At 41.2% G+C, this 17,658-nt stretch overlaps 2 protein-coding genes across 4 annotated transcripts; one reads left to right on the top strand and one right to left on the bottom strand.

The window, feature by feature from the left end:
- Window positions 1-187: 187 nt before the first annotated feature.
- On the bottom strand, window positions 188-6,949 carry nudt18 (nudix (nucleoside diphosphate linked moiety X)-type motif 18). Of its 2 annotated transcripts, none has more exons than XM_057833043.1 (7): window positions 6,735-6,949; window positions 4,499-4,714; window positions 4,283-4,393; window positions 1,973-2,075; window positions 1,769-1,892; window positions 1,101-1,222; window positions 188-1,025 (listed from the first exon to the last, which is right to left on the bottom strand). In XM_057833043.1, exons 2-7 carry the CDS (start codon window positions 4,661-4,663, stop codon window positions 643-645), a joined length of 1,008 nt encoding a protein of 335 aa, XP_057689026.1. In that variant the 5' UTR covers window positions 4,664-4,714; window positions 6,735-6,949; the 3' UTR covers window positions 188-642. The 2 variants fall into 2 exon arrangements, with proteins under 2 accessions (XP_057689026.1, XP_057689025.1); XM_057833042.1 differs by lacking the exon at window positions 6,735-6,949 and adding an exon at window positions 6,418-6,530.
- sdhaf1 (succinate dehydrogenase complex assembly factor 1) lies at window positions 6,705-14,583 on the top strand. Of its 2 annotated transcripts, XM_057833044.1 has the most exons (3): window positions 6,705-6,868; window positions 6,936-6,992; window positions 13,919-14,583. In XM_057833044.1, exon 3 carries the CDS (start codon window positions 14,062-14,064, stop codon window positions 14,308-14,310), a length of 249 nt encoding a protein of 82 aa, XP_057689027.1. In that variant the 5' UTR covers window positions 6,705-6,868; window positions 6,936-6,992; window positions 13,919-14,061; the 3' UTR covers window positions 14,311-14,583. The 2 variants fall into 2 exon arrangements, with proteins under 2 accessions (XP_057689027.1, XP_057689028.1); XM_057833045.1 differs by lacking the exon at window positions 6,936-6,992 and having other exon boundaries at window positions 6,722-6,868.
- The last annotated feature ends 3,075 nt before the right edge of the window (window positions 14,584-17,658 follow it).

The following is a 17,658-nucleotide window of genomic DNA, read 5'->3' as shown; positions in this document are numbered from 1 at the left end:
TGGATTTTGCCATATGGCAAAAAAATGCCACATGGCAGAAATTGCCACATGGCAAACAAAATGCCACATGGCAAAATCCATTTTGCCACATGGCAAAAAAAATGCCACATGGCAAAAAAAATGCCACATGGGAAAATACATTTTGCCACATGGCAAAATACATTTTGCCCCATGGCAAATACCACTTTTCGTTCTAGGCCCTGCTGAACAAATGGTTGGAGACCTGTGCCAAGGCCCAGAAAAAATGAGGCCTCCAAAGAAAACATCTGCATCTGGAATTTCTTTTGCACGTTGAAGGCGTTCACGATGTCATCCATTATTATCCCTCTTCATATCGTTTTCAACAAAGATTTGAGGATAGCTCTGTTGTTTAGAACCATTTTTTTATTATACCAATTGATATATCTCATATTCCTTTAATATTGTTTTTGTCGTTATATAATATTTTACGACAGTATTCTTTCCTACAAATTCTCATGATATTGGTTCATTTAATTACTTGCATATTCACAAAAGGTGTGCACCACCAACTTTTTGGGTTGCATCCGAACCAACCAGGGCAGGTATAAATACGTCCTAAGAGTTTCATAATGAAGGATGGCTACTTGACAGGTCTCCTTCCACATTAAAAGTTCTGCATCCTTAGTAGAGGCTGTGCATGGGCAGGATGCTTGTGTTTTGAGTCTTTTCCAACAATTTTTCTCTGAGGCCCGGCGTGAGAACTCGGTGCCAGACGTAGCGTGGGTTCTCAACGGGCGGCGGCCCCTGTGCAGGTCGCGGCGGGAGCCGTAGGCCGTCCTCGTCACGCTCCGCACGGTCGGGCTGCAAGGCCACCAGCGTGTTGAAGCACACGCCGTCCGTTTTTCCTTGTTGCCGTCCGTCATGCTGCAGACTCAACACGCCCAGGGTGTTGACATTGTGGTCGTAGTACGCGGACGGCATGGCGTCCTGCACCACCATGTTTGCCGCCCACGTGACGGCGTGAGTCTTCAGAGCTGCTGCCGTGGGTATGTGGGGACTGGGGCCTAAGGAGATAGGCACGATGAATAGTAGCCGCAAAGGCGGCAATTTTTCGTGGTAAAATCACATCTGGGGTTTACCTTTGACCAACAGGATCCAGATATTCTGATCTTCGCGGAAGATCAACACCAGCCTCTGGACCACATGGCGGCAGCTCTCGTTCAGCGGCAGTATGGCGGGGTGCCACGCTTCCCCACGGTACCTGAACACCGCATGGAAGACACTCAGAGACAGTGGTGGAACAAGGCCCGGGTGTGACTTCCAATTCACCTAAGCTTGAAGGAGTGGCTGTGCATGCTTATCTCTCAGTTCCATTAACGGCGCTAGACGTCCAGTCCATTTTGACCGCTAGATATCCCACTGGATGTCTAGCGTTGTCAATAGCAGCCCTTGAGTTAACTTATTTGGCCAAAAATAAACTAGTCCGGCCCACATGCGAGCACAGCTCATGACCACACTGACTCAAGAGACATGTCCAAGACAACTGTTGCCTCAGTGAGAAGCCAAGGACCATTCCGTCTCATGTCGAATCTAAGACAAGCTGGACCAAGAACACTGTGACTCACATGGAACTCTAAGAAAACTCTTGAGACACTTCTTGACACAAGGACTAACTAAGAACAACTCTGATTCCGTTTGAAACCAAGACCAGTTAGAATCAGAAACATGACCAAGGACACGCTGGCTCAGAGACGAATATCAGACAACCCTCATGCTACCCTCAAACAAAAACCTGACGTGTTCTTACTTGATCCCAAAGTCGATGAGGCGTAGGATGTCTCGCCCCCTCAGAGGGAGGGGAGACCGCCGGTCCCACCAGGCTGCCTGGAGAGAGTCCTGATCCGCCGACAACGTCGTCTTGATACTCCCACCTGGAAACACACACGACACCAGTATTTTGTGCAAACTCAACCCATTTACTTTTTAACTATGAATAATTGTGAGAGCTTACCTGTGATCTTGGCCAGGAAGATGAAGCGGATCCACTGAGGTCCCTGCTCCTGAATTAGCAGCAATGTGATTGGCTGGCACTCAAAACCTGCCTCCTCTTTCACCTGTATGCAGAAAAAAAAAACAAATTAGCCCACGAAATGTTTTTAAAAATTCAACCCATGAACTCTGATTTCGAATCATATCATTTGTCTGCATAGACCAGGGGTGTGCAAACTTTTCCGCAAATGGTCGCAATGGGTGCAGTTTTTCATTCCAACCCATTAAGATGACATCTTTTCGCCAATCTGGTGTATTACAAGGGCAATCAGTTGCTACTTGCATTGGTAGGAACCTCGTTGGATCAACGCTCTGCAGCAGGGGCGGAGCTTAGGAAGGGACTGGGGGTGTGGCAGCACTTGGGCCCAGGCCGTTAGATTGGCCTGGTTTGCGGCCGAAAAAGGGGGGTGGTTGGGCGAGGGAAGGATTACCAAGAATAGTACGATTATTCACAGAACTGTAATATAGTGTTTAAGTGTCAAAATATAAGTCCCCCTCCCCAGAGGCCCGATTTGGGGGTGTAAATGGGACGTGGTTGGGTGAGGGGAGGGTCAAAAGAAAGGTAAGATGATGCTCGAAGCTGAAAACTCATGTTTAAGTGTTGAAATACAGTCTACCCCCCTTGCTCGACTGGTTGGTGCCTGCAGAAAATTTTCCACTAGCACTGTCCCCACCCCAAACATCGGTTGAGCATCTTGAAGGGCCTGTGAAAGTGTGGAGGGGCCCGCCAATAATCATCCCCTTGGACCTCCAACCGCTGGAAGTTCACATCGGGGGCCAGTTTATACTTATCACACCCAGGGCCAGTTAACATTTGTTCCTCCACTGGTCTGTGGATGCGTGATTTGATGCGTGGTGATTGTCAGTAGTCTCACATAGAAGTCTGTGGAACTGATAGATAAAGGATGTTTGACTGTTTGGCTTGAAACTGAAATCTGAGGCAGAAGAAATTCAGTTTTTGAGATCACACTCCACTGTTTCCCTGGGAAGGTCTACTCAGGGGTACTGGAGAGGAGGGTCCGTCGGGAAGTCAAATCTTGGATTCAGGAAGAGCAGTGTGGTTTTCATCCGGGCCGTGAAACAGGGGATCAGCAGGGTTCTCGGGGGTCATGGGAGCTCGCTCAACCAGTCTACATGGGTTTTGTGGACTTGGAGAAGGCATTTGACGGTATTCCCCAGATAGTCCTGTCGGGGTTCTCCGGGAGTAAGGGGTATCGGAATCCCTGATACAGGGGATCCGGTCCGTGTATGACTGGTGTCAGAGTTTGGTCCGTGTAGCCGGTTGTAGTCGGATCCCTTTCCAGTGAGGTTTGGACTTCGTCAAGGCTGCCCTATGTCACTGGTTCTGTTCATAATTTTTATGGACAGAATATCTAGATGCAGCCGAGGCGTTGAGGATGTTCGGTTTGGTGCCCTCAGTATTGCATCTATGCTTTTTGCAAATGATGTAACGTTGTTGGCTTCATCCAGCCTTCAACTCTCACTGGAACGGTTCGCAACTGAGTGTCGGGATTAGAATCAGCACCTCCAAATCTGAGACCATGGTCCTCAGTCGGGAAAAGGTGGAATGCCCACTCTGGGCCAGGGATGAGGTCCTTCTCCAGGTGGAGGAGGAGTTCAAGTATTTCAGGGTCTTGTTCATGAGTGATGGAAAAATGGAACGGGAGATCAACAGGAGGATCGGTCTATCGTCCGCAATGATGCGGACTCTACATCGGTCCGTCGTGGTGAAGAGAGAGATGATCCGGAAGGCGAAGCTCTCTATTTACCGGTCAATATAAGTTCCTACCCTCACCTATGGTCAGAAGCTGTGGCTCGTGACCGAAAGAACAAGATCCCGGATACGAGCGGCTGAAATGAGTTTCCTCCATAGTGTAGTCGGTCTTTCCCTTAGAGATAAGGTGAGAAGCTCAGTCCTCCGGGAGGGACTCGGTGTTGAGCCGCTAATTCTCCGCGTTGAGAGGAGCCACAGGAGGTGGCTCGGGCATCTGATTAGGATTCTTCCGGTGCGCCAACCTGGTGAGGCGTTCCAGGCAAGTCCCACTTGGAGGAGGCTGTGGGACCGACCCCGGACACGCTTCCAGCCTGGGAGCACCTTGAAGAACTGGATGAAGTGGCTGGGGAGAGAGAAGTCTGGGCTCCCCTGCTGAAGCTGCCCCCGCGACCCGACCTCAGATAAGCGGGAAAGATGGATGGAAATCCAGTTTATCATTGTTCACCACACAAGAATATTTTTTAATGTTTACATTCTATTGACAAGCTTTCTACTCACCTCCCTCAGTAGTGCCTCTTGCAGACTCTCACCCACCTCCACCCTCCCTGCCGGCAGGTACCACTTCTTGTAACAATCCTGCTTGGCCTCTTGGACCATCAGAACTTCATCCTGGTGCATACAAAGAACATACAAGTGTGTGAAGTGGCACTAAAGTTTTTTTTTCTGTTTATACAGTAAAAGTACATTTGTTTGTGTTATTGTGGTATACGTCACCTTGTCATTGAAGATGACACCACACACGATGTACGTGACGTTGTTCCTAAGGGACGCCGGCTTGCTCTGCTCCAGGCCGACGTCGCATTCCGTCACCTCGCACCCCAGGCCGCCCAGCAGACGCTCCACCTGCGCTTCCGCCTGCTCCAGTGATTTCACCTCCATGAGATCGGCTCACTAGCCTCACATTGAACGATCTCAGTCTGCTACCGCACCCTTGGTGGGAACAACCAGAATTCGTGTCATTTCATTTTGAAGAAAATGGCGGTGTCTTGGGCGCCATCTAGTGGAGGAAGCGCCAAATTGCTTAGGGGAAAAAAATACTCAAGGGGGGGAAAAACACTTATGCTCCACTTCCTGAACGATTTCGAACGTCTCAAGTAAAGTTCAACATGCAACATAATACATTTTATTGAATATTTTCAAAATTACTTCTGGTCTGAAACTGTGACTCATGATCACATCATCATCAGATCATGATTTTTTTTTCTCCAAAACATAGGTCCTTGTGATTTTTTACCATTTACAATGACAGCACATTGCCACTCAACTGGCACCCAAGTAAATCAATGCCATTGACAGCCATGTACGTCCAAATTTCCCATTTACTTTCAACGGCAGAAAAACCTATGTGGTCGTGATTTTAGACCAAAAATTTACCATTACAGCCCATTGACATTCAACTAGGGCCCAAGTAAGTCGATGCCATTGACAGCTATGCTACAGAAACCTCCCCGAAATGACCCCAAATCAACCGTAAGTGATCTGTATTCACCACAGCAAAGCCTCATTGTAATTTCTCCAGAAATTGCAGTTTCTAGTAGATTAGTTATCTTATTCTCCGCGTTTTTACGGCGTGCCGCACAGCCCGAATCGTTTGACCGACCAGCACCGTTCAAATATCGAAAAGGCCGGAACTCTCGTGCGACCCAAAGAATCTCAGTTCCCGCCAAAACGCAGTTTTTTTGTTTAAAAAAAAAAAAAAAAAAAAACACATTTCAAAACACTACTTGTCCTACAATTTTTGACCAAATCACATATTTTACACATGAAAAATTCCCTGATGGTAAGGGGCATAAAAGTTGTGGCAAAAACTCCCCCAAAGTTCGCCAAAAACTGTCCCATTCATTTCTAATTGGGATGCCAATGACAACCATGTACGTCCAAATTTCCCATTCATTTTCAATGGCAGGAAAACATAGGTCCTTGTAATTTTTGACCATTTACCATGACGGCACATTGACATTCAATTGGGTCCCAAGTAAGTCCATGCCATTGATAGCCATGTACGTCCATACAGAAAAACCTGTCTGAGTGGTTGTGTCAGGTTAACCATTAACAGTGATGAACGTACACTCTTTAAATAAAAAACAAAATTTACTTAAAAAAAAAAAAAAAAATTGTCATTTTAGGGGGGGACTCCTAGCAACACTTTCACCTAGTCATCTAGGGCTAGACCTGGTTGTAGTAATATGGTTGATATGTCATTGGAAACCTAGGGCTGTACTTTTGTTGATTATTATGCCAAAACCTACATTTTTGAAAGATGAGTGACTGTGATTCATTTTGCAGTGCGGGGTGAATTTTGTAATTCATAATTCAAATATTAGCTCACACTGACAGCCAATTTTAATAAAACAAAGAATATAATAACATAATAAATCAGGTTAAAAGAATTGCCCAAACGTTCCCCAGAGTTGGTTTAAAGATATAAATATGACACGAATATAAATCAACAACCACATAAACAGAACACATTCTTCAAAAAACAACATACAGACTGACTGTTAATAATATGCTACAACAGCCAAGTCCATCAATTCTGAAAACCGAACGCCAACTTTTCTTGACTAATAAGCAATTAATATTTTACTAGACATTCCCAATGTTTTGAAAAGAATACAAAGACTTTAACCAACCTGATTTTGTGCTTGAAATGTACTTTGCTGTGTTTTGACATTTGATACACGGATGCTAACCGGAAATACACCTAATTTCACATTTAGAGGTTGTTGTTTTTTTTTGGTTACTTGTGTCAGGTTTCAAAACAAAAACGTCAATGTGCTAAATTGACGAGATTTGAAGACGAATAACAGTCAGCATTTTAAAAACTCCCAAGGAGAGATTTTTAAACGAGTTCATGCTGCGTTCGTCCGTGTCTTTGTTCTGCATTAGATCATTCAACGCAAAGGTTCTCTTATTTTGAAGTACCCATTCGGAAGCACGGATTTCTTACCCGTGACGCGTCCTCTTGTTTCTGTTGTAAGGGCTATGCTAGGCTAAGCTATCTGACCGACCTGACAACGTGAAGGTTAACACACCTTTCCGTACTAATTGAATGACGTAAAACTGATGACTGAGAGTCGAGCGGTGAGTTTAATCACTTCGCCTTAGGTTTTGTTTGTTTGGCAATTCCTTATATTGTGGTGTATTGCAGGGCTGGACTGGGACAAAAAAATCGGTCCGGCATTTTGAGCCGAGACCGGCCCACCAGGTATTGATGGAAAGACAATTAAGCCTATGAATGAAAACAAACTTTCTTGTGACAATGCTTTCACACTGTCTTGTTGGTGTATATATACTTAAACATAAACTTAAACATACACCATCCTTCCAGTCCCAATATTCTATACAGTACTTAGCGGATATCAAAAGGCTGCATGGTCTAGTTAACCTCCTGAACAATGTACAACGTATGATGGGATCCTGAAATTAGGACAGGGATTAATACGGAATAGAGGTGAGACATGATCATTGATGAATATATTAAAATGAATAAATGACAGATTTAGTGATTTTTTTCATAGACTATTTATTTACTGCATCAATAAAAGTGCAAATAAATATATCCACAGAATAGGCCCTCAAACACGGAGACCTTTAAAAAGTGAAAGGAGACAGAGGAAGATAAGTGATAAAGAATAACACTTTATGGACTTGTATGATCACAGTACTGGTTTCTAGAAAAAATCTGGGGAAATAGTTGCATCATATACTCCATATAGTACTTACTTAGGGCAAACTCCTGAACAAACAATGAACAAAGTATGATGGGATCCTGAAAAATAGTACACAGAGTTGAGATGAATATTAAAATGTGTAAATTACAGACTGTAACTATAAAAACACTCAGAGAGCACAGACCTGTTTGTATGTCTGTATCCTCATCTGTTACCTCACTGTGTCAAAAAAAATGTGATAAGCCCCTATTTTTCTCATGTACTGGATCACAGTACCCAGAATATTGGCAGAATTCAAATCACAATGTGTCATTTCATAGCAACTACCATGGCCATGTCCTGTTTTTTTTTTTTTTTACAAGCAGTCTGGGCAATTTTCTTGGAGTTGCATACACATATGCTGAAAATCGCCCTATCCTGCAATGATAAAGAATCCTTCAAAAAAATCCTGGATCAAGACAGTGATCCGGATCACCTCTAAATCTAAACTGAATCATCTCTTCCTTGTCCCAGAGTGGACATTTCCTGAAAATTTCATTAAGACCCGTCCATAACTTTATGAATTATACCATACACAAACAAACCAACTTAGCAGAAGTAATTAAGTGATATTTTCACAGACTAATGTACTTACTAGAGGTGTGCAAAATTTCCGATTCTTAGATTATTCGCGATTCGGCCGTGGAAGATTCGAGAACGATTCACAAACATCCAAATTCCGATTATTGAAATATGCGAAGTAAAGCGGAAGTACACAACACTCAGCGCGCCGCACCGCGCCGCGCGGTCTTCGGGAGGAACGGAGCGAGAGTAGCTAAACGTCATGCTTCCCATTACCCGGCCCCTCTGGTAATGCCAATGCTAAACTCACGGCTCTAGCTCAACTCATGCAACGAGGTAAAAAAAAAAACACAACGACATACCTGACTGCTGCCGAAAAGCTGCTAAAAGTACAGCTACATGATGTTACGGTAGATATCATTTATATAGGACTAGATGCAAAATAGATTTGGAAGTGTTAGCAGCACATCTAAAAAAAGCTAGATACAGGCGTTATAAACGGCCGCCATCTTAAAGCAGTACACTTCCCTGCAAGGCTGTTGTAGCGAACCTTCCAAGCAAGCCAAATTAACTTTTTATCTAAAATACTCCTAAATCGGTAAAATATTGACTTGAATCTATCTTTAAAATAGTTTTAAAACTTTCACATGTCGAAAGTAGACAAAAGGGAAAGTATGGAATAACGGGAGCAATTTTAACAAATTTAACGGTTGATTCACAACATTAAATTAATTGAATGTAGTTTAAAGCTGCTGATACAGAATGGGGACTGGAGTTTTTTATTTAATGTTATTTTTTAATATTTGTTTACTGCTATATGTTAACTTGATACTGAAATAGTAGTGTGGTTTAGCCTGAGAGTATTTTTGAACAATTTTGGAACTAATGTACAAAACATAAAAAAAAAAAAAAAAAAAGGAGGGGGGTGCATCAATAATCGTTTTATAATCGAATCGAAACCTCTGAATCGTAATCGTAATCGAATCGTTAGGTGCCTAAAGATTCCCAGCTCTAGTACTTACCATATCAATAAACAGTAACCTTGAACCTCCACTGCAGCAACACTTTGCACAGCAACACCAAATGCTTCCTCAAACATGGGAACCTTCAAAGTGAAAGGAGACAGAGGTGAAAAAGAATGTCACCTGATGGACTTGCTCTGATGATCACAGTGCTGGTATTTTTACTCAGTTGAATCATACGACCGTATAGCACAATCTCTGCAAAGGTGAAACAAATAATCATGAAAAGTATGGAGTGATCGACTTATCATAAATATGGTTGAACTTGGCCAATTGAGACCACTCATAAACTGTCATATAGTTGAGATTTCGCACTTTTGACAGAAGTTTGAATGGAAACTACCAGGCTAGATCTTGCCTGTGTTGTCTTACAAAAAAAAAGTTATGCGCTCGGACGCGCCGGCGCGTCCGCGCGACCTTATAAAGTTTTTAACTATCTAACAAATAGAGATAATACTTAACTAATTAAATTAATAAAATAAAGTTACTTAAGCACTAACATAATTACAACTAGAATAGCATCATAGAAACCGTCCAGCATTAGAGAAACCCCATCATGTTAGTTTGCATGCACAGCTAGCTAAATTGCTTAACGGCCTAATTATAACTACTGGCGGTGTTAAGAGTTAGCGAGCGCAATGAAAATAAACTACACCCACGCTTAATTCATATCTGAACCAGATAGACTGCAGTTCAACACTTCTTACCTGAAGTTCAGATTCCCCTCATCCACTTGACAGCCACCCCCGCCATCGTAACCTGCGGTTGCTGCTGTCGCTGAAGAGGAAGCTCCGCCACCGGCAAACATCTGTGTTATTTCAACACATTTAGCGGCATCCGCATGAAGGGCTTGTCTCTTTCTATCTCTAATTTTTTCCGCGCCTCCTTTCCTTTTCTTGTAGTTATCCATTTTGTTTATCTCCTCTCTCTGTATGTCTGATTAATGTAGATCTGATACCTCTGATCAAGAGGGAGGGGGCATCGGCCCTCGTTTGTAATTGGTCCAGCCCATAACCAATCTTGACTGATGGGCCGATCTACCAGTTTTGTGTACCAATGTGATTAATGCCGTTAGGGAAAAAAAAAAAATTCAGGACCGGCCCAAACTCGCCATCGGCCCACCGGGCAAATGCCCGGTATGCCCGATGGCCAGTCCAGCGGTGGTGTATTGTAAAAAAAGGGGAAAAATCAGGGGTGATTGCCATTTTTAAGTTTGTGTGTGTAGGGTTTAAAAATTCTTGAAAGAGAATTCAAATGTGTACATACAATCAGGGTTCTTCCGATCGTGTTTTTTTGCTCACGATCCGATCCTGATCGTTTTAGTTTGAGTATCTGCCGATCCCGATATTTCCCGATCCGATTGCTTTTTTTTGCTCCCGATTCAATTCCAATCATTCCCGATCGTATACATTTTGGCAATGCATTAAGAAAAAAATGAATAAAACTCGGACGAATATATACATTCAACATACAGTACATAAGTACTGTATTTGTTTATTATGACAATAAATCCTCAAGATGGCATTTACATTATTAACATTCTTTCTGTGAGAGGGATCCACGGATAGAAAGACTTGTAATTCTTAAAGGACTTGGATATTGTGACTAAATACTGCCATCTAGCGTATTTGTTGAGCTTTTAGTAAATGATACTGTAGCCATGCCCAAATGCATGATGGGAAGTGCAACCATGACTGTGCGTAGTGCTACCAATTGATATATCTTCTCTGCGTTGGGAAATAACATAGGGTGTTAGGAAAAAGATCCAATTACTACCTTTCTTCCCCACATTGCTTCCTACGATATTTCTAATCATTGGGAGAAGGATTGTAATACTTTGGCCAATTAAAAAAGGCTCCAAAGGCTGCCAAAATTCACTCTACTCATTTTATGCTGCCTTTTAGCTCTCTATATAGGTAAAAGGGCGCCATTGCAGATTGAACGCGACAATGCGTGAGTGGGTCGTGCAGCGTATGCATTAATTGTGTTAAATATTATAACGTGATACATATTTTGAAAAATTAATTACCGCCGTTATCAGGATAGAGTTGATAACCCTACCTTAAGCCTAAACTAAAGACTCTGGATGAGTGTAACATATTATGTCTGTAACATTAAATACAATTAGAAAACGATTTAATAAAAATATATATATATATTAAAAAAAGGCATGTCCGATATTTTTTTGCCGATTCCGATACTTTGAAAATGACGTGATCCGACCCAATCGGATTGATCGGGACATCTCTACATACAATGATTTACATTGTCTTAAAATTACTGTAAAATCATTGTAGGTACAGTACATGGGAATGCACCAGCCTAAAACGCACTTGATTTCGCCACATACAGTATTAATGATTTGAAACTGAATGTTTTTTTTAATTATTCAAACGTACTTGTTTACAAGCATCTGTGTAAAAAAACAATTGGAAAAAAAAATTGGCAAATGTATACAGATAATGGCTGCAGCTTTCGAATATTTTAGTAATCGAGTCTTCTACAAAAAAATTATTTATTGGCTTATAGACTGAAAATTACGGTAAATTTCAAGTTAGTCTAAATTGTTCTAAAAAATCCTGATAAGATTTTGAGTTTTTGCAGTGTTCAAAACCTGCTGTAGTCGAGCACATTAGGCACCAGTGCTACTTGATGTTTTATCCATCAATGACTACTGAGCTAAAATTGACAGTTGGCTTTATTATTGTTTTATTTGCCATCCTCATCACTCTACAGGGCTGTTTTTGTTTTACAGATTAAATAAAGACTGTATGAAAGACACGTTAGCCACGCATCGACGGTAGTCATAATTTATAGAAACCTAGCCCTCCGTAGGGCTAAAGTTACGTTAGCAAGGTACAGTAACGTTAATCTTATTTATTAGCGCTACGTTAACTTAATTTCACCTTGTTCCTAGTGTCGCTCCTCCGCTCTCGGAGTGAACAGGGTGCCTTCGGTGGAGCTGAAGACATGCTGTAGTGTTATGCAAGCACTGGCTTACAGTGAATACATGAAACAGTGTTTGCCTTGGTGTCCAATAGTGCTGCAACGATTAATCGATTAACTCTAGTATTCGATTAGAAAATAAGATTCAAATTAAATTATCCTGCTTCGAGTATTCGTTTAATTAAAGTGGTGTTGTAATGGTTTTGTTTTAAAAGTGTTTGCATTTAGTTTAATTGATTTGGGTGGATACACTGCCCTCTCGTCTGCCTCATTTCACATGGTTGAATCCAGCTGCTTCGTGTTAAGACCAACACAAGCTGGGTTTTTGTTTGAGCTAATGTTTTTTTTAATGCATTTGTAATTTAGTTTATAGGTATATTTAGCTGTTTTTGTGCAATTATGTGTCTGAAACATTTGTTTAGAGCATTGTAAAAAAATGAATAAAAATAATGTTAGCATTTTATAGCATTTAAGGTAGCAGACTTTTGCTATGTAAGTTAGCCAATTGATCTTTTTGTTCTACATCTTTTTTTTTTTTTTTTTAATACCGTTTGAGGCTCTGTTTAGGTATTTTAATTTTTTATGTTCCTTATCCGATTACTCAATTTTTTTTAACTAACTAGTTCATCAATTAATCGACTACTAAAATAATCGATAGCTGCAGCCCTAGTGTCCAGCTTGAAATGTTCCCACACTTTTGGCATTTTCTGCTTTTGCTTGGCGCCTTTCGCTTTGCTTCCGTCGACTTCTTCGTCGTTACCTCTGTATTTATGCGTGGTTGAAATCAAATATATCGCCCCCCCCCCCCAATCTTCTTCCTGTACGTACGTGACGTCAGCGCGTTGTACCACATTTAAAGTAAACGTCATGCATTGAGCTGGTAAAATTAAACGATTCCTCGAGGTGAAGAAAATTCCTCGATCAATTTTTTAAATCGAGTTATTTGAGTAATCGTTTCAGTTCTAATACCAACTTTTCTGAGATGTTGGACCTTTTACCTTTCAAAATGGTGGCGCGCGTGAAGCAAATTGTGAATGGGATGAAAGAATTAATGATACGTTTTTTTTAACCTGTCCTATTCAGCTGTTTGACACGGAGAATGGAAGTCTAAGTGCCCAGATAGTCTGAACAGTTTTAATGTTTCACATTGAGAGTCTGACATACTCCCTTTGTGATCATTTAACATACCTCATTTATTATGACAAAACAGCGAACAGGAAGGGGTTATGGGGGAACAGAAGAAAAGAAACACAAGAGAAGAAACACAAACAACAACAAGAAATACATTGAACACCTAACTACACTAACTACTAATATGTTGGTGCTATCGTCAGCTAAATGTATTTCCGGTTGACACCACGTGGGGTGCCTTTTGACCAGGGAAAGAGGGGGAAGAAGGTGGGGGAAGTCTATAAGCTAAGTGATAGAAAGGGGTAGAGTGTACACAAATCATCTCTGTGATCTAGAACACAGTAATCGTGTGAATCCCTTGTGAGTGTAAGCCCATTGGAGACCGACCCTACACCGCCCCATCGATACGTTTTTTTAAAGAATATTTATCGTCAATTTGTTTTTTTTTATGCCAACATGATCATGTTGTGTACACTTTTATAAAACTTATTTTGTAACAGAGCGTTGGCGAAAATGTTCTGTTACTGTTAGCATTTTAAGGGCATTCTCTTCTTGTTGTAGTATGTGAATTAAAAAAAAAAAAAATCCCATGCAACAAACAAAAATGAAGTCTGGGCCTTCTATGTATTTTTTTTGCTATGACAACAAAAGCACATGATCAGTTCAAATCTTACATGTCCATCCATGTGTTGCTCCTCTAACACAACTTGAATCAAATGATCAGCTCATTAGCAAACTCTTGTTATGTCTTTTGTTGCACTGGTCATCTAAAATTGTGTTTTGTGCCTCCTGTCTCACAGCCAATCGGATCTCATCTGGACCAATAGAGGAACGGGTCACAGTGCACCGGAATTTAGGACCTCAAGACAGAAACCTGCGAAGGTTTGTTAGGTGCATCTCATGCGAGAATGTGCCTTTAGCATCCAGCGTCTTTCTTTGGCGGATGTCGCGACACAGCAAGCTTCAGAAGCAGGTCCTGGCTCTGTACCGCCAGTTCTTGCGGGCCGGACGGGACAAGCCGGGTTTCCTGCCCCGCGTGCGAGACGAGTTCCGAGCGAACGCCGCCATCAAGAAGACGGACGTGATGCACATCGAGTACCTGTACCGGCGAGGTCAGCGGCAGCTGGAGCAGCTCAAAGACGTCAACACCAAACAGCTGGGAACTTTTGCCAAAAATAAGGAGCGCGGCTGAGCGCTCGCCGCCGCCGACGTCATGTGACACGCAAGGACAAATATATAAATGTGGAAGCTTTGCCTTAAAATGGTGAAAAACTCATTTGAGTTGTGTGTTAATATTTTTTTTCTCAAATGTATCAACATGTCAACGCTGCATCTTCATGTCCCATGCCTAGGAATGCAACACGTGTACAACACGGAAGTAAACATACATACATGTCTGTGTCTTGAAGGAAAATATGTCAATTGTTTTTACATATGTTCAAGTGAATAAATGGCAATGTATACGTACAAATCCCTCTTTTGAATTCAATCGAAAAATGAATTCAGTGCATATAAACATCTATATACCATATATGTATATGGCGGAAAACACTCAGGTGACTTGAAGTTCCGCTCTGAGACCCCCAATTTGGCCAGATTTCAAAATTGTCCTATATGCATGTGTGATACATCATTGGAAAACTTAAAATCTCAATTTTCTGGTGGAAGAAAATTTTTGACCAGGGGGGCACTTTTAATTTTTTTTTTAAACAGCAAAACCCAAACTGGAGGCGAGAGCATGAGAGAGCAGAGTTAAAGACGCCATGATTTTAACGAGATCGCGTACTTGCCTCTTTTCGATCCAAAAACTCCATGTATAACTGAGTGTCAAGAGCCAGCTGTGAATGGCCACAGCCGGATTTTAGGGGGATTTTATGGGTGAAACATGGTCATATAACAAGGGTCGCGATGCAGAAATCGCAGACATCAAGGAGTGCTTGAGATTTTCATTTTCATATATTTACCCTTTTAAACTTTTTTTCAATTTTTCTTTGTTTGGATTGATTATCATCTAAAATGTTGGGGAAAATGCGACTAACGAAAAAAATACAATTAAGCGGTAGTTATGAGGTAGATGTCCGTGACTTACTTACAGACGCTTATTTTTTCATTGTGACATAATTTCTTTAAAAGTTTAAAATATGAGAGTGAATAATTGTTTTAAAATATATTTTTTAAACTAAATATTAGACATCTTAATGATTCTAAGCTAAAAATGACAGACATTTCAAAAAATAAATATAATTACCTTCTTTTTATGGCTAGGTTGAAACATGTGGTTGCGCGACGCCTGTAAACGGGGGTTTCCAGGGTAAAAGGGACAAATTAAAAATAATTCGGGGGCTTAATGCGCCATGAATCGGCTATGGCAGCATATAGACATATTGTTCTATCAAACACCACAGTTGTTTTGGCTTAAAATGCAGCAGTTTATTTTAAATAGGGGTGCAAGAGCAGAAACTGTTTTTTCAGCATTGTTCGCGTTTTACGTCATTTTTTTCCCCCTCAATGCTGTTAAATCTGAATAAATACATTGAACACACCCACCAATTTTTTTTCGTGGGTGGGGGTTGGGGGTCGCCGGCGGTCGGTCGTAAGGCGGAAAACACAGACAAGACTGAAAAAGCAGTTTCTGCTCTTGCACTCCTCTTAAAAAGAAACTGCTGTATTTCAAGCCAAAACAACTGTTGTGTTTGATAGAACAACATGTCTATATGCTACCATAGCAGATTAATGGCGCATGAAGCCCCCAAATTATTTTTAATTTGTCCCTTTTACCCTGGAAACCCCCATTTACAGACGTCACGCAACCGCTTTTGTTCCAACCCAGCCATAAAAAGGTAAGTAATTATATCAAACAAAATGTCATTTTTAGCTTAGAATCATTAATGTCTAATATTTCTTTTTAAAAAAAGAAATGACTTTTAAAAATTATTCACTCGCATATTTTAATCTTTTAAACTAATTACGTCACGATGAAAAAAATGGCGTCTGTAAAAAAGTCACGGATATCTTATCTACCTCATAACTATCAATTAATTGTATTTTTTGTTACTATCGGATTTCTCCCAATATGTTAGATGATAAATAATCGATCCAAACAAAGAAAAAATAGGGGGAAAAAAACGTTTAAAAGGGTAAATATATGAAAAAGAACATCTCGACCACTCCTTGATGTCTGTGATTTCTGCATCGCGCCCCTTGTTATATTACCATGTTTCGCTCATAAAATCCCCCCAAAATCCGGCTGTGGCCATTCACATATGTGTCCTGACACTCATAATACATGCTACATGGAGTTTTTGGATCGAAACGAGGTACATAAGCCTAAAATATCTAGTTAAAATCATGACGACTTTAATTCTGCTCTCGTGTGCTCTCGCCTCCAGTTAGGGTTTTGCTGTTTTTCTTTTTTAAATGCCCACCTGTTCAAAAATTTTCTTCCTCCAGAAAATTGAGATTTTAAGCTTTCCAATGATGTATCACACATGCATATTGAAAAATTTGGAAATTTGGTGAAATTGGGGGTCTCAGAGCGGAACCTCAAGTAACCTGTTTTCCGCCATATATACGTATATTTTTCCACTGAAATTCGTATGAACTTCGTGTGAGTCACCATTGTGTTACTGTTACACTGTGGCCGCTAGATGGCAGCAGCCGCGCAACTTCATATGGCAGAACAAATCAGAAGAAGACCATGAAGGCGGAAAAGGAGAAAAGTAAACAAAATATTTGATCGTCGGGAAAGTCACAAACGAATGAGACACTTGTCTACGTTTGTTTAGGTCTTTTCATTTCATGAACATGTCAACGGGCGAAGGGCAGGGCATGAGCAACATGGATTTATTTCAGCAGGTAAGAATGAAATCAAAATTTACGTGTTCGAATATCCAAACTAGACAGTTCTCAATATAATGTACGGCAAGTCCTAAAGTTGGGATTCTGCAGCAGCAACGTTCTTATATATCAATGAAATATGGTATATTTATAAGATCTTATATCTCTGCGTTCTTAACTTCGTGCGTGAGGCAGTGAAATGAAGCTGATAAAGGTTGGCTAGATTAGGGGTGTCAAACATTTTGGTTCGCGGGGCACATTTATGGAAATTAGATCTCATGTAGGTCAGACTAGATTATTTTTGGCCCATCCATCCATTATCTTCCGCTTAGTCCGGGTTTTTTTGGCCCAATAAGTGAATTTACTGGCTACCATTGACGGTGCTGGGCGTCCAATCCATTTTGACTGGGATGGGGATTGAACATCTAGTGCCGTCTATGGCACTAAAAGATGAGCAGTCACAAGCAGCGTGTATTGTTGTCAGTGGAAGCCAAATAGCTCATTTCGGGTCACTTCCTGTACATATCAATGTATCCCAGTGTCACTTCCTTATATATTTTGGATCATTTCCAGCTGATTTCAGGACATTTCCAGGTAGGGTTGCCACCTTTCAGAAAAAACGAAATAAGGGACGTCCCAAAGCTGTACAGGCAGAGATAAAAAGGGACATCCCCAAAACTCCTAAAATGCATAGAAATGTATC

The sequence above is a fragment of the Corythoichthys intestinalis genome, chromosome 3 (genome assembly GCF_030265065.1).
Source record: "Corythoichthys intestinalis isolate RoL2023-P3 chromosome 3, ASM3026506v1, whole genome shotgun sequence".
Lineage (NCBI taxonomy): Eukaryota > Metazoa > Chordata > Actinopteri > Syngnathiformes > Syngnathidae > Corythoichthys > Corythoichthys intestinalis.
The sequence above is the reverse complement of the archived record's forward strand: the minus strand, read 5'-3'. Positions and strand labels throughout refer to the sequence as shown.

Coding starts and splice junctions, on each gene's coding strand:
- nudt18 (XM_057833043.1), bottom strand. CDS start 4,663: ATGGAGGTGAAATCACTGGAGCAGGCGGAAGCGCAGGTGGAGCGTCTG. Junction 2,076..4,282: donor AAGAGGCACTACTGAGGGAG/GTGAGTAGAAAG, acceptor TTCTGCATACAG/GTGAAAGAGGAGGCAGGTTT. Junction 1,223..1,768: donor CTCATCGACTTTGGGATCAA/GTAAGAACACGT, acceptor TGCGGTGTTCAG/GTACCGTGGGGAAGCGTGGC.
- sdhaf1 (XM_057833044.1), top strand. CDS start 14,062: ATGTCGCGACACAGCAAGCTTCAGAAGCAGGTCCTGGCTCTGTACCGC.